At 40.6% G+C, this 22063-nt stretch overlaps 1 protein-coding gene across 7 annotated transcripts in view; it reads right to left on the bottom strand.

The window, feature by feature from the left end:
- Window positions 1–1555: 1555 nt before the first annotated feature.
- The window catches only part of HPS5 (HPS5 biogenesis of lysosomal organelles complex 2 subunit 2), a 45987-nt gene continuing 25479 nt past the window's right edge, over window positions 1556–22063 (bottom strand). For 6 of the 7 annotated variants that reach the window (XM_040638879.1, XM_040638877.1, XM_040638880.1 and 3 more), the window contains exons 10-23: window positions 20205–20383; window positions 19371–19529; window positions 18590–18776; window positions 17792–17915; window positions 16033–16182; window positions 14790–14867; window positions 13917–14494; window positions 11384–11504; window positions 11033–11188; window positions 9952–10071; window positions 8254–8367; window positions 6561–6667; window positions 4193–4463; window positions 1556–2341 (exon numbers count right to left, since the gene is read on the bottom strand). In XM_040638879.1, the coding sequence (XP_040494813.1) occupies window positions 2281–2341; window positions 4193–4463; window positions 6561–6667; window positions 8254–8367; window positions 9952–10071; window positions 11033–11188; window positions 11384–11504; window positions 13917–14494; window positions 14790–14867; window positions 16033–16182; window positions 17792–17915; window positions 18590–18776; window positions 19371–19529; window positions 20205–20383 (2405 nt within the window). In that variant the 3' untranslated portion in view covers window positions 1556–2280. The remainder of the gene's footprint in view (window positions 2342–4192; window positions 4464–6560; window positions 6668–8253; window positions 8368–9951; window positions 10072–11032; window positions 11189–11383; window positions 11505–13916; window positions 14495–14789; window positions 14868–16032; window positions 16183–17791; window positions 17916–18589; window positions 18777–19370; window positions 19530–20204; window positions 20384–22063) is intronic. The other variant, XM_040638882.1, reaches the window with a different exon arrangement.

The raw sequence follows: 22063 nt of genomic DNA on the forward strand, positions 1-22063 counted from the left end.
TCCTCCTGAGATTTCTTCTGGGCCCTCTTTTGGACAGTCATTATGTAATGACAGAAGCTTACGGACAGTGGAGGGAGGGGTCTTGCTCCTTACCTTAGTACAGACGCACATTCGACATAATCCAATACAGCCAAAACCCAGCTGATGCTAGTGGGAAGGTATGATACTGTGATCGACGGTAAGAAATATGTATTTGTTGGTCTTCCTCCCATTTCTGGCACAGAGCTCCTAAAACCCTTGGAATTTCCTAAGTGATGAGTGCCACAGAGGTGTCTTGTAGTATAACGAGGTGACACTTGGACTGTACCTAAGGATGGGGGCTGGTTGCCAGTAGAGCCAACCATATGATTCAGAGATTTGGAACTTTCAGTCCCACCCCCCAAACCCCACTCCTGACCTCAGGAAGGAGAGAGTGACTGGACACTGAGTTCGATCGCCGATGACCAGTGATTTAATCAACCATGCCCCTGTAACGAAGGCATAAAAAACCCCGAAGAACTTGATTCAGTGAGCTCCCGAACTGGTGAACATGCAGCGATTTGGAGAAGGTGGAGCTTGGAGCAGGCACGGAAGCTCCTCACGCTTTTCCCCAAATCTTGCCCCAGGCATCTCTTCTATCTGGCTGTTCCCGAGTCATATCCTTATATAATAAACAGGCAATCTAGTAAACAAACTGTTTATCTGAGTTTTGGGAGCTGCTATAGCAAATTTACCAAACCATCAAACCCAAGGAGAGGATTGTGAGGACCTCTGATTTACAGCCAGTTGGTCAGAAGTATAGTTAACAACCTGGACTTGCACTTAGTGTCTAAAGTGGAGGGCAGGCGGAGGGGGATGGGTAACTGGGTGATGTAATGAACACTGGGTAGTCTGTAAGACTGATGAATCACCAACCTCTGCCTCTGAAACCAATAACACATTATATGTTAATTAATTGAATTTAAAATTTAAGAAAATAAAGTGGAGGGCAGTCTTTTGGGACTGAGCCCTTTACCTGTGGGATCTGATGCTACCTCTGGTCAACAGTGTCAGAATTGGGTTGAACTGTAGGACACCCAACTGGTGTCAGAGAATTGCTTGGTAAGGGGAAACACCACACACACACACACACACACACACACACACACACACACACACACACCGCCCCCAACTGTTGACCAGAATCGTGAGGTTTTCTACGCTTCCCAAAACTCTAAGAAACTTTGTGAAGCCTCCTTTCTCGGACAATCACTTCAACCCATCTGGCCACATCATATCTGAATATCATGTGGAAGTATGACAGCCATTTCTGTCTGCAGCTCTCTGGCTGTGTTGTGAATGAAAAAAAGAAGTGAATCATTCAACGTATCCAACACTTTTCTTACTCCACATTGAGTTGACCCCACACCTTCCTGCAAATTGCTCACGATAAACCTCAGATCTGTATCTATTCAAATAAAAACTTAATAGATTTTACATTTATTATTAATGTAACATGCTATGCAAATGTACCGGAGCCTGACGAAGGCATTCTAGAACATGGCTTAAATGACACAAGCACCTACTACAGTCTTTGTTAGTACTTAGCTTTCCTTTATTATGGCTTTTAAAAAATAATTTTTAAAAGTGCATGATTCCTTTGGACCACCATTTAGGAAAAATTAGAGATAAAACATTTCCAGTAATAAATTAATCATTTGCATAGAGGTTCAGATTAGAAAATGTCAAATACTGGGAAAAAATATATTTTAAATTAGCTCAATTTAAATATGGGGTCATTTCATGTAAATACCTAATGTGAATTTTCAGTGTTTCACTTGTTTGATATGTTAATTCCATTCCGCCAGGTCTTATTTCAGTAAATTCTCAACTATTCCAGATAAAATATAAAAACAATTCAACTCCTGTCAGTTAACTTTATCTGTCTTCATGCAACCAGGATGAGAAACTTATGCTCCCTCCGAGAGTCACAATAGGAAAATAATTCCCCCAATCCACTAGCAAGGAGAAAATGATACTGTAGTTCAGAATAAGGCCTGCACAGCTGTGAACTTTCCCAGAGGACTTCACTTCAGCAAACGAGGACTGATTACTTTCAAAATTCAACCCTTGTTGAGAAACACCGAAGTCACAGATAGAGCCCCAAGTGCAGAAGTTACAGACACGGACAAAAATGCCCCAGGTAAGGCGGCAAGGTTTTCAGGTGGTGCCTTTCCTTCAACAGCAAATGCACTCACGAGGTTCAGGAGCATGAGTCAGTTTTTCTCAAAATGTTGTGACCATTTGCTGAATCTTCTTCCACTAGGCCTGCTGAGACCAGAGAAACCGATCACATTTTTCAAGCATGCTTTGTATCAAGGCTCTGAAATCCCAAAGAAAAGAAACAAGTGCATTTAGTTTTCATTGTTCTTTCTTGACAAAACTTTTTAAAACCCACACAGAACTAAAGGATACAAAAAACTGTTTCTGTGCATCGAAAGACACAATCAACAGAGTGAAAAGGCATCCTGCCCTATAAGAGAAAATATTTGCAAATCATGTATCTGATAAAGGGTTAATATCCAGAACACACACAAAATTCATATAACATTAAAAAAGAAAAAAAAAAAAACAATGCGGTTAAAAAATAGGCAAAAGGACATGAACAGACAGGTCTCCAAAGATGATATACAAACAGCCAACAAGCATATGAAAAGATGCTCAACATCACTAATCATTAGGGAAATGCAAATCAAAACCACAGTGACTTCTCACCTGGTGCCCGTTAAGATGGCTACTATCAAAAAGAAAATTACCAGGTTGCTGAGAATATGGAGAAAATGGAACCCTTGTGCACTATTGGTGGGAATGTAAAATGGTGTAACCCCTATAGAAAATAGTATGAAAGTTCCTCAAAAAATTAAAAATAGAATTCCGTATGATCTAGCAATTCCACTTGTGGGCACACACCCAAAGGAACTGAAAGCAGGGTCTCAAAGGGACATTTGTACAATCTGTGTTCATAGCAGCAACACTCATAAGAGCCACAGGTGGAAGCATCCCAAGTGTCCATAATACAGATGAATGGATAAACAAAACGTGGTATATCCACAAAACAGAATATTATTCAACCCTAAAAAAGAAGAAAATTCTGGCACACGCTAGAATATGAATGAACCTTGAAAACATTATGCTAGGTGAAATAAGCCAGCTGCAGAAAGACAAGCACCATATGAATCCACTTATATAAGATACTTATAATACAAGAGTCCTCCCTTACCCACAGTGTTGTTTTCTATGGTTTCAGATACCCATGGTCAACCATGGTCCAGAAGCAAATGATCCTCCTTCTGGCATATTATCAGAAGGTCAAGAATAGCCTACCACTACGTCACAATGCCCATGTCTTTCACCTCAGTTCATCTCATCATGTGGGCCTTTTATCATCTCACATCATCACAAGAAGAGGGGTGAGTATGGTACAATAAGATTATTTTGAGAGACAGAGAGAGAGAAAGACCACATTCACATAACCTTTATTACAGTATGCTGTTAGAACTGTTCTATTTTTTAGTTATTATTAATCTCTTACTGTGTCTACTTTATAAGTTAAACTTTATCATAGGTATGCATGTATAGGAAACAACACAGTACCTATAGGGGTTCAGTATATCCATGGCTTCAGGAATCCACTGGGGATCTTGGGGAACATATCCCCCTTGGATAAGGGGAGACTACTGCAGTCAAAATTACAGAGACAGAAAGCAGACTGGTGGCTGCCAGAAGCTGCATGGAGGGGGTAATGAGGAGTTGTTGTTTAATAGGTAAAGTTTAAGTTTTACAAGATAATATGGATATACTTAACACTACTGAACCAAACACTTAAAAATGGTTAAGATGGTAAATTTTACGTTATCTGTGTTTTACCAAGATGGAAACAAAAACAAAAATAGCCCTGAGACAATCTGACATTTGGTACTAATACTGTCTTCGAGAACTAGTACACGTCAGCTTTGGGTATCCACACTGATCTGGACAGTGTCTTGGTCATGACTGTGAAATACAACATTACTTTAGGCTCCTCTCATCAGATGAGTCTCAGCCCCCTCAGCTGTTAGTGAGGGCCTAGGGCTGAGTCATCTCCAGAGCCCCACCCCCTTCTGAAAATCTATGAGCTTCTACTTTCCCCAAGCACCTGTGGAAAAGGGCACGACAAGGACATGACAAGTATTACCTCTGCCTTTTCTCAGCAATCCTTAGGATATCGCAGGTTCTGGTAAACCTCTCTGACAGCTCCAGGGTCAAACCACATTCCTGTAGCAGCGACCAGGCCCGATCTGGGCCCATGGCCTTAGCTAACAAGAGTGCCACATTCTCCACGTTGATGGGAGAAGGCCCATCACTGAAGTTCCCATTTGGTAACTTCTGCGGGGCTGGCTTTGTGCTCTTGTTCTGTACGAGATGTAGGAGAAGCTTCCATTCCTCCACGGTCTCTGGGACCCAACCTACACACACACACACACACACAGGAACACACAAATGTTGGCTCTAACGGCTCTCAGCACGCTGCCTGCGTACAGGAGATGGTCAAACCATCTGTGAAAACATTTCATACCAAAACATAAGAACATAATCTTACCATCCTGACAAAGTTATTTTCTGAACATTTGTTGAATAAATAATCCATGATAAGAAGTCACAAAATTATCTCCAAAATCCTTCATTCATTTGCTCACTCAGGAATTCCCCAGCTATATAGCCTACGCCAGGCACCCAAGGTGCAGTGAGGGACCAACCAGACATCATGAGCCCTGCACTCTTGCGGAGCTCACAGTCTAGTAAAGGGGGCAGAACCGAGATAAACACAGAAATAATCTGTACTTATAAACTGGGCTAAGTGCACTAAAGATCAGGGAACCATTACAGAGAACGGCAGGTTTGGGGGAGGATCTGAGAAGGACTCCATGAGGATGGGCAGGTAAGCAGAGAGCTGAAAGACCAGGCAAGCTTAGAGAGCACATGCCTGTGGCTCATGTATGGGTAGCTTGAGGTCACAGGGCGTCAGGAACAGAGGGTGAAGGAACCTACATTTCTGACAAAGGGAACATGGAAGGCAACCTGACTTGAATTCAAGAACTCAAAGAAAGGTCTACAGCGCACAAAGGCCTGGGCCTTATTCTGAGTTCCACGTAAGGCGCTTCAAGGAGGAGAGCCACATCATCCAATTTTTGTAAAAGAACCCCTCTGGCTGCTATAGGGAAAATGGATTAAAGGTGGGAGAGAATGGAAACCAGATGACTGATCCTGAGGTTACCGCAGCCATCTGGGCAAGTAGCTAGGAGCAGAGCTGGTGCTGGAGCAAAAGGAGGTATACAGATGGGAGATCTACATCTGGCAGTAAAACCAACATGCCTTGAAGAGTGATTAATATGAGTTATGGGGTAACAGAAGTGCCAAGAAAAGACCCCCATTTAATACAGCAAGGGTAAGAACAGCTGCTATTATTACTTTAACAAATACTCAGAGTCCTTTTATCTGGGCAGAAAGGATTTTAAGTGATACTTATTTTTTTCTTTATGCTTCCTGAATTTTCAGTTTTTATAATAAACATCATGTTACAACTTGAAAAATATAAACAATGTCTATCTTAACTATTCTGGTTATTTTTCAGGAGCGTATCCAAGCCTACAGCTCTAGTCCTGCAGAACCACCTGGCCCTCTTCTTCATTTCTGAAACTGAGATGATCTCAGTAATTTTTGCGATAGTTGGGACATCTGAAGCTAACACCTGCCAGTCAACTGGCTTCTCTGCCCCGTTCCAACTTTCCCTCTCCTACACCAACAGGGCTGAACCAGGCTGTAGGTCACACTGCTGAATGAAGGACCCTGATGTCACGCAGTTGGCATCTTTGCACTGAGACGAATAAAGCAACACTACAGAACACCCAAGACGGACTCTCAGGCCTCAGATATCAGTGTGTCAAAGCCTGGCCTTCTGATTGTCATTTTATCTCTGTTGGATTCATGAAAATTACAAAACAAATTTTTTTTCATTATCTAAATACCTGTGAAGGCTTAGGGAAAGCTGACTGGCACTCCTTTTTAAGTTCATTTTGATGGTATCTAACATCTGGCTGTGTAAGAAGCAACGCGGTGCTGAGAGAAGAATCTGAACACAAACTTTAGAGAGAGTCACACCTGGGTCTGAACACCTGCTCCACCAGCGGTATGGCTCTGGGGAAACCAACGTCCTTCCTCTAGGCCTCAGTTATAACTTCCATAAAACAGAAATAACAGTAACTATTCCAACGGCAAACAAAGAAGGACCTAGTATAGTGGGTAACACGCAGTAGGCACTCATTAATAGAACAGCTGCCTTCGTTTATTCCTAATAATGATTTCATAACATACTAAGTGGTATAGAGAAAAACTAACAAAACAAAACAAACAAACAAACAAAAACCTCCACAAATGTGACCGCTAGCTAGAACTACAGAATTACAATCAGGATCATCGAAACGTTCACCAAATTTCTTTACTGGAAAGTTTGCAGTGACTTCTAAAATACTCCAACCAAGAGTAACCAGTTGGGATTTACATACCATTGTCCCCTTCCATCAGGCTCATATCATTCAGGTACACAATGTTGGTGAAGGCCTCTCTTCTTCTCTCCAGCTCCAGACAAAGAGAAAGATATCCAGGCCAGAAACTTTAAAGGCAACGAAGTTGAAGAAAGGAATCAAAATAGTGAATTTATCTGGAGCTGTGCTGTCCAATATAGTAGATGCTAGCCACATGTGGCTACTTTAAATTAAATGAAGTCAGTTCTTCCGCTGACTAATCCATCTTTCAAGTTTACAACAGCCAAAGTGGCTAGTGGCTACCATATTGGACAATGCAGTAGAATATTTCCATTATCACAGAGTGTTCTATTAGACGCCCCGATCTGGAGTGTTTAAGAAAAAAAAAGAAAAAAAGCTAGAGATAAATTCTGACATTTGAGGCCAAGCACCAATTATGAAATTGCAACCTTATATACTTTATAAACTTTCAGATTTCTTCCCCAAATATGCAAACTATGGAAGTTTTCCTTGACTCTTCCCCACCTCCTTCACTTGCTATACCCGTTTGTCTGTAAGTCCCACTGCATTTTCCTTCAGAATGTCCCATTTCCTTCAGAATGTGCGCCTTCTGCTGCCCTACTAATCACCAATTCAGTCATACCTGAATTACTGCCAACAGCTTCCTAGCTGCCCCTCCTGTCTCCAACCCTTCTCATGTATGACACCAGAAATGATCTCCAGAAAGCTCCACTTTTATCATGTCATTTTTGTACCCCAAAGTCTAAAGGTCTCTACTGATAACTAAATTCTTCTGATGAGCTTTCAAGGTCCTACATGATTTCATCACCCACCACACCTGGCTAGTCTCATCCCTTATTGTCAATGCACAAATATGTATCCAGTACCTACCACTGTATGAATTAAGGCATTATGAGGTCCCTATCTCCAAAAGATTATAATCCAGGTGGAGCCATAAGATAACACTTCCAGGCAATAAAGAACTGATATGTGAGGGGCGCCTGGGTGGCACAGTCGTTAAGCGTCTGCCTTCGGCTCAGGGCGTGATCCCGGCGTTATGGGATCGAGACCCCTATCACGCTCCTCCGCTGGGAGACTGCTTCTGACTCTCCCACTCCCCCTGCTTGTGTTTCCCTCTCTCGCTGGCTGTCTCTATCTCTGTCAAATAAATAAATAAAATCTTTAAAAAAAAAACAAAACCTGATATGTGGTACAGACAAAAAGAATGTCAGTCTCTCATGCCCTGCTCCACCTGCCCTGTCCTCCCCTTGGGCTCCTTTATCAATACGAATCCTGTCCAGCCTTCAGGGCTTTAACCTCCAAAGTTTCGCCTCCTCCTTAAGTCCTTCACCAGCACTTCTGCTGAGCACATTCTGATCTCCCCCTTCTCGAGAACCCTGTATCAACTGTAACTCTTATCACACAGTCTGGTGCTTAAATACCAGCTGAGTGCCCGAGAACTGGGGCTAGCACTAAGGACCAGGGGGGGAGAGGAATTAGCAAGGGCCAGTCTCTTCTACACAAAGAAAATATATGCACAAAATTTAAAAGGAAAAAGATGTTTACTCTACTATCACTTAAAACAAAAGGTACTTTTCCATAGTAAAGAGAATTCCCAAATGATAAAGCATACCAATTCAAGTGCTTCGCTACAGAGCTATTAACTGAGACGATTCAAATCTTAACTTCAGCTTCTAAAAAAATTCTCACTTACCCATGAGACCTACAGATGTCAGTCATTTTCTCTTTGGTTGTAAAATCTGCAGGTAGTTTAATGAGGTGAAGCATCAGCTGACTGTAACCCCACGAAGACAAGTGGGAATGAGGCCTGTGAAATGAAAAGCTCTCAGTAAACTGAAGAGGAAATACATTCTACAAAATGTTTATCCATCATCTAATAGAGAAAAATAGAGTTTAATTTTATTTGTTCCATTATTATATTTTTCAAACATTTCTACTTGACTCTCAAAAAATTAAAAATAGCTATTTTTCTTATACAAATACCTGTTTATTTGTTATATGTTTATCTGCCACTGACAGGTTTTATTTCCTGTTTGGTAACTACATTCATCTAGTTATATGTAAATCTGGTTATACTTCTTCTCTCACTGTATTCCACTCATCCAAATTGGGGCAACAATTCCTCTTTAGTTTCTTGCCATAAACCCTGGACAGGATCAGCTATATGCATAAAGCTGTAAGCAGCTCACTATATTTATATGACGTGTAAGGCACTAAATACTTTTCACAGGATAAAGGCCTTCTTTATCACTAGTCTACTGTGGTACTTAAAATTTCTCTGTGGCTCTGTAAACATTTGGTGCCTGCTTCCTTAGATGTCTCTAAAGTTTTGGGCATAGTCCGCTGATTGATTGAGGTTTTTGTTTTTTAAGTGGGAACATGTTAATATCTTTATTATATAAATAATTCCTAAAATTTTAAAACACTATGAACCCAAAAGATAAATGTACAAAGGACAAAAATAAACACTTTACAAAGTAGAAAAAAACAATTAACAAATATTCAACAATTAATAAAGATTCATCAGTCCCACTATTAGTAAAAGAAATGTCATATATTAACTGCTACTTTTTCACCTGTCAAATTAACAAAGTTTTTTGTTTTGTTTTGTAAATGGTTAATTCTGGCAAGGGTTTAGGAAAGTTGAGTATTCTTTTTTTTTTAAACCAAACTTAATAATTATCTATTTAACCAAGCCAGCAGTAGGACGTTCTACAGAAGGCTGTATAGTTGTTAGTAAACTTAGCTTGAGGATATTAATCATAATATTCAAATATGTAATTTTAATTTATGCCAATTCTGTATCTCCAGTAAAATCAATTACCTGTTTATTTTTTTAAAATTAGACATTTTAAGTAATCAAAAGCAAAAGAAAGAAGCCTATAATTCATCACTCTCAGATAACCATTATATGTCCTTCTAGACCTTTTGTCTAGGCATATTAAGATAGGTACTTGGGGGGCTTTTAAAAAGCTTCTCCTAAAGGAAAACACAATGAACATTTCTAATACATTACATGTATCAGTGTGTATTTTTTTATAAATACTTTTTTTTTTAAGTCCCCAATGAAGCTATGTCTAAAGAAAACATGTAATTTTCTCCCTCTGATACAGGTTGATTCACTGACTACTCTTAATGTGGATCCATGAAAGAGCTTCAGGGGGTCAGTTTAACCTGAAATCATGTGCAAAATTGTGCAGGGATGTGAATTCTTCTGAGAGGAATCATCAGATTCTTGTAAAAACATTCAGAACTACTAAGATGTACACTCAGTCGCATTACTATCATGACTCTTCCATAGCTGTTCCCAAAGAAAGCCCAGAACGCTCCATGTGAATAAAGCCGTCCCATTCCAGAAGAACATGAGAGCTTAGAAAGAGAACTTTTGTACCTGGGGTTGCCTTCACTGTCCATTGTGCTTGCGTTTGGAGGGGCATCGTGGGACACGGCCAAAAGCAGCCAATCCAATCTTAAAGACTCTGGTTGTAGAAGGGACTCAAGGAAGGACGGCCTAAAAGAAAGTTGGGGACAAAAATCACCAATCTTGATGCTGAGAAAGGAGACATAATATGTGGGAATGTGAAGAAAATGTTATCAGGGGATCAAAACAGTAGATGAAAATGCTCTGCTACAAAATGTCTAGAAATGCAGGTGAAAATCTGACAGTCCTTTTAAATGAACAGCTGAGCTCAAGATAATAAGGAAAATGCCAAAAGGCCAAAGAGAGAGGGAGGGAGGGAGGGAAATAAAAGCTAGTATGGCACATGTAAATAGATCAGAGGAAAAAAGGTAGTGGTGGGATGTTGCCAGTTTCAACAACCAAGGGCCATGTGGAAACAGGGAATGAGGCCTTGATCTAAAACAGAAACAAAGAGCTGGAACTGAGATCTACAAAAAGATGAAATCCCACAAAAAGCAGGGATATTATCAATAAAGAGGTCGCAATAAACCCACTCACTGGCAGAAACAATAAGGAAGCTTATCTTAGTGGAGGACCTGAAGCAGGGCTTTTTTTTTTTTTTTTTAAGATTTTTTTATTTATTTATTTGACAGAGAGAGACAGCCAGCGAGAGAGGGAACACAAGCAGGGGGAGTGGGAGAGGAAGAAGCAGGCTTCCCAGCGGAACAGGCAGCCAGATGCGGGGCTCGATCCCAGGACCCTGGGATCATGCCCTGGGCCGAAGGCAGCGCTTAACGACTGAGCCACCCAGGCGTCCCCTGAAGCAGGGATTTTTACACTGATCACCTCAGAATCCTGGGGTGGGGGGTGGGGGGGGAGAAGCGTGCTATGCGCACATTTCCGGTGCATGCTGTGGGCTGTGACAGAAGGATAATGACTACAATCATCCTCTTCCATAGTAGGGGCCTCAGCTCTGTGACAGTTGGCAGTAAAAACATTACAACGGCTTCCACGAGGGAAACAATGCCCTATCAAAGCAAAGGGGAGTCTGCAAATGTTCTCGCCTTCTCACCGTTGATCTTCAGGCCTCGATTTCACCAGACTGTCTAAATAGGCCAAAAACTGAGCAGGATGACGGTGACAAAGTTGCATGACATCCGAAGGCAAAATAGATGGGTAAAACCTGATTAAGGACCGAAGGGCAGATTCTCCAAACTTCTCACACAATCTGCATTTAAAGACACAACAAGTTAGTTTCCAACTCCAGTGAGATGATGTAACCTGGCTACACCGTCTAAGCACTTATTAGGAACAAAAATAACAGGACACTGCCCACCAGGCAACTGAGTAAAACTTTAGAGATTAAGACACAAACAAAAAAACACATGCTTTATTCATATAAACAACATATACGACAACTTACCGGGCAGCATAAGCAATCAACAAAGGATTGTCAAAGGTGACTGAGTCATTCAGTAACTTTAATTTTGTTGGTAGGTCTCCTTCTTCCATCTCCATATATGTAGGATTGGAACTTGCCATTTCTGAAAGATAAAGCACACACTTTTCCTTTCATCTCATAGCTATAAATATTCAGTTCATGAACACATTCATTCAACAATCATTAATCATGGACCTACTGGGTGCATGGCACAATGTTTAAGCACTGAAGGACAGACAAAAAAGAACAAGATGCAAGACCTACTTTTAAAGACCTTAAAATCAAATTGGGAGGCAAAGCACACTGTAATTTTTAGACAAGAGTAAAGAACATATAACCAATATATAAGCCACTATCACCCTCAAAAAAGAATAACATATATTATTAGCATATATGTGTTACGTACTAAATCAATAAAATATGTGTGTGTATATATATATGTGTGTGCGTGTGTGTGTGACACATGCATCTATATCTACCATCAAGGCCAAATTTCTCATTTATCCTACAACCAGTGCCCCTACTCCATCATTTTGAACAAAATAAATTAACTTAAAATTTCACCTATTTTTAATACATATCAGTGATAGCCAAGTGTGAGTGATCATCTAGTTGAAACTACTTGTAATTAAAAATACATATATATATTATACACACACACATATATGAATCTGCAGTGAGTTTTTTAAGATTTTATTTTCAAGTAATCTCTCCACCCAACGTGGGGCTCGGACTCACAACCCAGAGATCAAGAGTTGAACGCTCCACCGACTAGGCCAGCCAGGAGCCCCTAAGATGAGTTTTTTGAAGTAGTTTTCAACTGGCTCTGAAGACCAATCCCCAAGAACAGCTCTAAAAACTGTCTTCCTTACTTACCTCATTAGCAAAAGGGTGGAACCTATTCAGATCATTTCTAAAAACCCAACCTTCAATTTCTGATACACAGTTTTTTAAAACCATTTTTTCCCAGTTTCATTATTGCCTATTTGATTGCGTCAGGCAGTAAGTACTTGAACAAATTCAGAGAAGGCGGACGGCATTTAGAGCTAGAGACGTGACGGCAAGCTTTATAATCGGGTGGGGGCTAAGCCAAACGTCTCTCCCTAAATTCAAGCAAGCAGCTGCATCATTTCAAAATACCCAACCCGCTGGCTCTAGCCAGCTCTGGTAATAAGTTAACAACTACTCGGGCTGATGAGACTCTTTTCAGGGTTGGGTATGATCACATAAGAGAAAGATATTGCAAAGTTCCACTAAGTAAAAATGTGAAACATTTGAACCTACTGGAAGAGAAATAAATGTTTTTATTTCACACAAAAGTCTACCTCAACTCAGAGAAAGAAACTGAAATCATTTCTTAGGCTTTTAACTAAATGTGAACTGAAGCAGAGCATAACTACAGATCACGTTTCTAGAAAACTAGAAGATCTTTAAGTCAGACAATATAAAAATACATCTGTACCTGTGACTGTTAACTTTTGCTTCTAAATCAATTATTCAAAAACATGGGGCTGTACAGTGGGAAGAGCATGCATGGTCTGAGGTATGAGAGCTGGTTTCCACAGGAGGAAGACACACACTTTCAGTCAAGCGTGAAATGACGACTGCTGCCTGTCCACCAAAATCCCTGAGGCAGACACGCAAGCTCTTCCCCTGTTTCCTTCCTTCTAGACCCCTGAATAGCTTCCATTTCCCAGTTTCCTTCACAGGGAGGGAGACCATGTGACAGAATTCTCACCAATGGAACCTGAACAGGAGAGATGTCACGCACTACAAGGTCAGGCCTCTAAGAGGGCATAGCATTTCTGCCCCTTCCACGTGCATTTCCCCGGACATAGCAATCCATTCTCAATCACAAGCCCCAAGGAAGATGGAGTTCAAAAATATGGAAGAAACTTGGAACTTTGGATTACCACATGGAAGAGAGCTTCCCACTGACCTGGAACCTGTCCTGGAGTGATAGGAGCAAAAAATAAACTTCTACTGTATCTGACTGATTACGAGGTATTTACTACAGCAGTTCAGCCTACTCAACTATTACAATCTTTCTGTGCCTCAGTTTCTTCACCCATTAAATAGAATAACACCATCTACTCTGAAGAGATTTATAAGCAAAGAAATGAGATGATGCCTATGAAGTGTTTAGCATAATATCTGATGAACAATAAGCACTCAATAAACGGCATAGATTATCTCTGCATTAGTAAGTCACATAAAGGATTTTCTTGTTTTTATTTATCTGCATTTATAAAATGTTTACCCAACTTTCCAACATTGCTATATACATTTTCTAAGTATGACTGTGAGAGAAATAAAATGAATTTCTTATAATACCATTGCAAATGCAATCAATGCTTGAAGAACTATTAAAAATTAAATTGAGTGGGAAACAGAATGGAGGCTGACCAGAACAGAAGTGACTTTGTATTTAAGTCTTCCTCTTTAAATGAGAAAATGCTAAGATGTTATTGTGCTCTACACTAATTTCTATTTGAGAAGGCAATCTGATTATTACCTTTCAATCCTTCAATAAAAGTATCCCAAACACAAGGACTGTTTGCGTAACTAAGCTTGATACTCTCCTTTGCTCTTTTCAAGTCCAAGAGAAAAAAGTACTTCTTTATGAACTGGCAAGCCAGAATTTCAGGAGAGTACTGCTGCAAGGTATGGTCCACATGTCCACTTGTGCTTTTGGTCTCAGAATTCAATACATTCAATTCCAAACACAACGTTGTCAATTCAGCCAGGTCCTTCTGAAGACCGTTAGCTATGGTGCACGGAGAACATACTTGGAAAAGGTCAGCCAGGGGCTCCCTCAGACCACCTGTAGATTCACATGCTGTTGGAGCAACAAGTTCTTCATTGCCTAAAGGGTCTCTTGTTTCTTTTTCATTATCTTCATCTAACATTTCCTTTTCTGACTCGTCAAACGACAGCATATCCTGGTTTGATGTCGTGGCTGAGTTGCCAGTATCTGAAATACCTGAAAAGTCCTTCACAGCAAATGTTTTCTCTAACTGTGAAAGCCACTCCTGTAAGACCATCCTCAGAGACGTGGGTTCAAACAAAACCAGTGGGTCCTGTAGTTTGGTCCTACACAAGACAGACAAATATGAAACTGATGCTCCATGTATTTTTTTTAAAACAAACTATTTCTTGCTAAACGAACGTACTGGATAAAACATATTTATTGGGAATAAATGTTACTTTTCAACCCTCAACAATTATCTCAGCAAGATGATCATACAGAGAGTGTTAACTTTAAGGCTAACTGTTGAATTTCAATTACAAATGAGACTACCTCTGCCCCCACACTGTCTCAGGACCACTACTGATGACCTCAAAGTCATTCCCATTCACTATGAAACTCTCGTTCACAAATACTCACATTGCTTTTGCTGTTGCTACTTTGAGCTCTCGGAGCTTGTCCTCTTCTGGAGATTGACTAATTACTTCTTTTTTGCCCCTAGAAAGGTGTGAGAAGAGTTAGAGGGGATTACAGCATCCTGAGACAAGTGTTTCTAAGTGCTTACTAAATGGCAAGTATTGTACTTAATATTATGTGACACAAACAGAGGAGTATAAAAATGGTCCAGTGCTTCAAAATGAGTAAGCTCAAGTGAAAAAGAAAGGTATGTGAACAACTAACTGTAACACAAATGAGAACACAATGAATGCTAAGGAGCAACACAAGCGTTGTGCTATTAAAGCATGGTAAAAGGAATAATTATTCTCATGAGGCAATCAAGGGATGCCTTCCCCGGAGGCAGCATGTGTGTTAGGAAAAAAGGGGAAGGGGGTGGGGAGTGCAGGTGAAACAAACAACATGAGGAAAGGCAGTGAAGCGTACCGACCCAGCGCTCTGACAGGACTGGACTTCAGAGCGCCTGGAAGGGTATGGCTGGAAATAAGGCTGGAAAGGCGGGCTAAGGTCAGATTGAGGGCTGCTTTCAATGCCACAGCAATACCTGCAGTTTTTCCTTTAAATACATGGATTCACAGACTATTCTATTTCATCTGACTGTCCACATACACTGGGCCTGTGAGGCTCTCAATCTCTGGGTAAGTGCTGAGCTTGCGTGCTTGTCATGCTCAGATGACCTGAACTGTGAGTTAAAGGAGAGCCCAGCTGGACAGACACTTCACACTGTGCCAGACCAAGGGCTCTGCTACAACTTCACCATGCAAGGCCTATGCCACCAGCATATCATATGAAGGTACATGACAAGACCTCAATGTCAATGCTGCCATCTTACAGACCAGAGAGCCTTACTGACTTACCCAACGTCACATGCTCGTCAGAGGCACAGCAAGGACAAGGCCTCGATCGTTGGTCGTCCTACTCGTAATCTAATCTTCTTCTCTAACATCCCAGAAGTTTGAAGAGATTTGGAGGGGAGGGAGGTTACGCAGGGCAAAGACGAAAGAGGTGCTAACTTAGAACTCTCTCAAAAGGTTTGCCACGGATACATATCATTTTCCAACACCTACTTTATGGTATTCACATTTTTCATGAGCTACAATCTTCACTGAACAAGTGTGCCTTCTCCAATAGCACAGAGTCTAGGGCTTTCCTCAAAATGGCAGCTACACCCTCTAGCATTTACCCAGATTTATATGCAAGAGCTTACTCAGGGTCTTCTTCCTTTGCGCAGGTGACTGGACTCATCTCCTCTTCACATAACTGCTCATCACCCTTGGGTTCTGGTCTTATTTTCAGATCAGGGCTTGTATGAAGGGTGCCAATCTTCTCAGTAGTTTTACGTACAAAGCTAGAAACACTGGAAGTCAAATACCGAAAAACTACTATGAAAAAAAACCTCATTACTCCCAAGAATGAAAAATTTAGCACCTGAGTTCTCTATGTCCCTGTTAGTTCTAGAAAGGCAATTCGGACTTAATAAAAAGAAAGACTAGGGGCGCCTGGGTGACACAGCGATTAAGTGTCTGCCTTCAGCTCAGGGCGTGATCCCGGCGTTATGGGATTGAGCCCCACATCAGGCTCCTCCGCTATGAGCCTGCTTCTTCCTCTCCCACTCCCCCTGCTTGTGTTCCCTCTCTTGCTGGCTGTCTCTATCTCTGTCGAATAAATAAATAAAATCTTTAAAAAAAAAAAAAAAAAAGAAAGACTATACTCACAGCAACTTCAACTACGTATTTCATATAAGGTCCACATAAAATTTACAGAATAAAGATTCACTTCATTTACTAAACTGCTTTGATTCAGTGCTAAAGAAAAAGTCTTTAACTCCAGCTATGTCTACAATGTTTCTGTCAACTTAGGCAAAGGAGGCCATGTGATCACCGCCCCATGGTGGCCAGAGAAGTAACAGAATTTCTCCAATAAACTCAGTGGCTAACTAGTCACTCTTTTACAAGCAAAACTGCATCCGGTATTGAATCGCTATATTGTATATCTGAAACTAATATAACTGTATGTTAATTATACTGGAATTAAAATTTTAAAAAAACCAAAAAACATAAAGGTATCCAGTAAGACTCAGAAAAGCAGTTAAGTAGCTTTACAAAATCTCTTCTCTCCTACTTAAATGCCAGTTCTAGGCCCATGGAGTAGTTAGGAAATCTTCCAGAGAGTCTCCAATGTTGAGCTCAAACTGAGAAAGGATCAAGAAATGACGAATAATATATATGGAAACTGTTCCTACCAGGGATGAGGAAAAAACAGACTTTTTTTTTTTTAAAGATTTTATTTATTTGACAGAGATAGAGACAGCCAGCGAGAGAGGGAACACAAGCAGGGGGAGTGGGAGAGGAAGAAGCAGGCCCATAGCAGAAGAGCCTGATGTGGGGCTCGATCCCAGATCGCCGGGATCAAGCCCTGAGCCGAAGGCAGACGCTTAACCGCTGTGCCACCCAGGCGCCCCGGAAAAAACAGACTTTTCAAACTTTTGCTCTGTCTGGGGTGGAGGACACATTTTAACAACTCAAATATCCAATTACTCAAAGAGGGAAGCTAAAGTGCCCAAGATGGAAATGAGAAGTTAATAACCTCAGATAACAGGTTATATGAGAAATAACCTAGAGACTTTCATTTTTTCTCATTTAAAATGTCTTTCCAGGGACGCTGGGGTGGCTCAGTCTTAAGCGTCTGCCTTCGGGTTGGGTCATGATCTTGGGGTCCTGGGATCGAGCTCTGTGTTGTATCGTCATCAGGCTCCCTGCTCAGTGGGGAGTCTGCTTCTTCTCCCTCTGCCCCTCCACCCGCACCCCCCACCCACCGGCCCATGCTCTCACTCGTGTGAGTTCTCTCAAATAAATAAAAATCTTTTAAAAAATAAATTAAATGTCTTTCCATTCTCGGCACAAAAGTACCTAACGTGACAGCTGAAGTGAAACCAGAAACGGGATTCAGTGACAAGACTCATTTACCTGTCCTTGACAGCCTGAAGAGACACAAGAGGAGATGGAGAATGAAATGATAGCGGAAGGCCGAAGGGGAGAAAAGTTTCATTCTTATCTGTCTCAAATGTCACAGGAGCATGAGAAACACTGTCTGATGAATGGAATTGGGGAGAAAAGAAACAAAATTTAATCACACAAGGTTTTTTTAGTCTTTAAAAAAATTCTGAAATGAATAAACCAAAGGAAATGAAGGGTTCCGTACCAAAATCACAACTGACCCAGATACAAATGAGCAGAACACAGGTTTACAAGATGCACGGGATGGTCCACATATAAACACTTAGGCAGGTACCTTCATTTTCCTACTAACCCTGCATCCCCATAAGTCAAAAAGGAAGGTTTAGAGTCTCTATTAATCTCTTCTCAACAGTTCAGTCACAGGAATACTCGAGCATCGAAAAGTGAAGGCAATGGCCCCCAAAACTGTAGTAATTTTTCATTCCTGATGGAAAATAATTTGGTTAGTCAAGATAAAATTGTTCTACTCCTTTGGTTAATGACTTCCTTTCTTAACTTTTCCAGCACTTTGATGCATGATCAAAATTAGGGACTGTATCAATGTTAGCCTGAACAGGAGGGGAAAAAACACAACTAAACATAAACCCATTCTTCCAGTGGTAAGCAGAGCTACATGGAAAGTCTATCAACACAGTAAAAATTCTTAACACCATGTAGAAAACTCAATGCACAAGTTAATCCTGGCAAACAGAAGTCACAGAAAATAACTGCTTCCTATCAGCGACCAACAAAGCACATCATCATCACCTTCATTTCCGTGTGAGCTCCAACACTGATCTGGCGGGTCCTCTTCTTGATGTGAGGCAAATTCCTTGAGTCTCTCATCTTCTGACAGGGTTTGGCTATGAAGGGAACAAGAATCTTCATCCGACTGACTGCCTCTTCTACTGCTAATGACACGATAAATACCAGAATCCAAGATGCTGAAACTTTCCTAAAAAGAAAAAGAATCCCCCAAAAATCAAAGTGAAGCTTCCCTTTTTAACACAAAAATGGTTTTTTTTAAGAGAAAAACCAACACGAGTTAAGTAGCCAGTCAGTAACAACAATTACAGTTTAAGAGAACAAGCCGGTGAGCAAGGTTTAGGTCCCTGGCAGCTGGCTCCCTCTCGGACTGACAACAGCACGCTACCATCTCTCTCTAGCTTGCCTCCGTGAATCCTGGCAGTGAGAAGGGAGCTACAAGGACAATCCTGAGCTGCACTATGACTCCAATGAGCATAAGGCATCTGAAATCACGTATTAGGAGCAATGTACTGGAGGCTATATGAGGTTAAGTCTGGAAACAGAATACAATAAACAACGATGGAACAGAATGTGGCTCCAAGACACACCTAAATGGAGGTCTCATAAGGTCTGCCCAACAGCTGAAAGAAAGCCTCCTCTTTGCAACCTCCCCCCGCCTTGCCCCAAATCTACTATACGGAAAGTAAGATAAGCTTTGGGATCTTAAGAGATATGTGAGTACGACCTAAGGAAGAAAAACCTTACTGTGCAGATAAACCCTTTAAAAAGTAAAAATACCTACATGTGACGAAATGGAGCTTCTTCTACTGCTGCAAGCTGAATCCAAAGGTTCAAATTTTAAGATCACTTCTTCCAGTTGAGAAATTAGATCACTACAGGTTGTGACATCCAGCTGAGACTTCAAATGCTCCAATTTATCCACAGTCAAAGATTTTCTTCCCTAATGAAAGGATAAGTAGAAACCAAATAGAATAGCTTACTATTTATAACTAAATCTAAAGTCAGTGGCCAACATACTGAAAGAGGTCTAACAGAGAACATAAAACCTCAAAGGTGCTTTAAAAAGGTTTAATAAGGGGCGCCTGGGTGGCACAGCGGTTAAGCATCTGCCTTCGGCTCAGGGCGTGATCCCGGCGTTATGGGATCGAGCCCCACATCAGGCTCCTCCGCTGGGAGCCTGCTTCTTCCTCTCCCGTTCCCCCTGCTTGTGTTCCCTCTCTCGCTGGCTGTCTCTATCTCTGTCGAATAAATAAATAAAATCTTTAAAAAAAATAAAAAATAAAAAGGTTTAATAAGCTAGTGAAAGACCTAACGAGAATGATCTTAGAAATTAAGAATTAAGAGTTACTGTACCCACAATCATCCCCCTTAACATAGGGCCTGAAATTCGAGTACGTTTCTGAGAAAATATAAATTTATTTTAAATTAAAAAAAAATTTTTTTTACCCTCCACCCACCCCTGGATTTGTCCGTCATGCTTCCTTTAGGGATGTATTGCTGCCTTATGTGTAGCTCATACAGACAGGGCTAATAAAGACCAGCAACTCTGCAGCACACTCCTGCAGGCTAGGCTGGTTCTAACGACCCAGGTGAACATGTAAGCACTCCGACTCACTCTGCTGGCAATGACAGAATTTTGGAAAAGACAGCAAGTGCGAGCAGCCAGGTTCCACAGGCCTCTCCTCAGCAGGCGTTCCACACAGCGTTCCACAGACAACAGAGAAAGATGTGAAACTTTCCCATTTAGGTGCAAACAGAAGAGCTCGTTCTTGCAGACAGCCACATCCTGAATATCTACAAAGCCCACAGGGGTGAACAGACAGAAGGTTAACCAAATACTCCTTTTCCATGTTGGTAAGGACTGCAATTATTCTAGTAAACTCAGTTTTTATATTGAGTTTGGTTTGCCTGAATTTCATCTCTATTATACTTGCAATTCAATGAAGAAATCATATTTTAGACGCTTCTAAAAAGATCAAAAATAAAAGACAGAGACAAAAACACATCTCTCTTATCTAAAATTCTATGTTTAAAATGCTACTCTCTAAGCAAAGGAAAAAAGAGAGAGACAAACCAAGAAACAGAGCAAACTGATGTCACCAGAGAGGAGGTTGGTGGGGGAATGAAGGAAATGGGTGATGAGGATTGAGGAATGCACTTGTCATGGTGAGCACAGAGTGATGTATAGAATTGTTGTATCACTATATTGTACATCTGAAACTAATATTACACTGTATGTTAACTACACTGGAATTAGAAATGATAGGCCGGTGATGGGTATTAAGGAGGGCACGTATTGCATGGTGCACTGGGTGTTATACGCAAATAATGAATCATGGAACATTACATCAAAAACTAAGGATATACTGTATGGCGACTAACATAACATAATAAAAAATTATTATTAAAAAAACAGTAATAGTAAAATAAAATAAAATGCTACTTTCTGTAAAAAGAAATTGGGGCTTTAAGAGCTCACTCCACACTAGAGACAAGATGACAATATTTCTGAGAGTTACAATCTGATGTCAACGGATGGATTTTAACACAGTATGTAAATCGACAGTTCATGAGAAAATACCTATCTTGGCAGAACATCATGAAAGGACTTAAAAAACTAGCTTTTGATTTCACTTATAAATGGAATCTTAAGAAGCCAAACAAGTAACAAGCGGAGTAGAATGGTGGAAACCAGGGACTGGAAGGGTGGGGGATATTGGTCAAGGGGTACAAACTTCCAATTAGAAGACAAGTAAGTTCTAGAGATCTAATGCATAGCACTGTGATTACAGTTAACAATTCTGTATCATATACTGCCGACTTGCTAAGGGACTAGCTTAAAAGTTCTCATCACGAAAGACAGTAATCATATTGCAATATACAGCTGACCCTTGAAAAACATGGGTTTGAACTGCACAGATCCATGGATATCAGAATTTTTTTCAATTAATACAGTATAGTAAATGTATTTTCTCTTTCTTATGATTTTCTTAATAATGTTCTCTTCTCTAGCTTACTTTATTGTAAAAATACAGCAAATAATACATGTAACATACAAAGGATGTTAATCAACTGCTGCTGTTACCAGCAAGGCTTCGGGTCAACAGCAGGCTGTTAGTAGTTAAGTTTTGGGGGAGACAAAAGTTACATGCAAGTTTTCAACTGCACAGCGGTCTGTGCCCCTAAATCCCACGTTGTCCAAGGGTTAACTATATTACTGTATCAAATCAATACTTTGTACACCTTGAACTCATACAATGTATATGTCAATTTTTAAAAAACAAACTCCTTTTCATCAGACAACCTTAGCAACTTAATCCACAAGAAATCAGTATTAATCAGATCAGTAAGTAATGGTTCCTCTTTCTTATATTTCTACAATGTACAAAATGACCCAAAAAGATAAAATACACTCTCCGAGTAGCAATGCTAATGATACAAGATTCCTTCCATTTTTGGTTTAAACTAAAAAAA

Source organism: Ursus maritimus, unplaced genomic scaffold, assembly GCF_017311325.1.
Source record: "Ursus maritimus isolate PB19 unplaced genomic scaffold, ASM1731132v1 scaffold_23, whole genome shotgun sequence".
In the NCBI taxonomy this organism is placed as follows: Eukaryota; Metazoa; Chordata; class Mammalia; order Carnivora; family Ursidae; genus Ursus; species Ursus maritimus.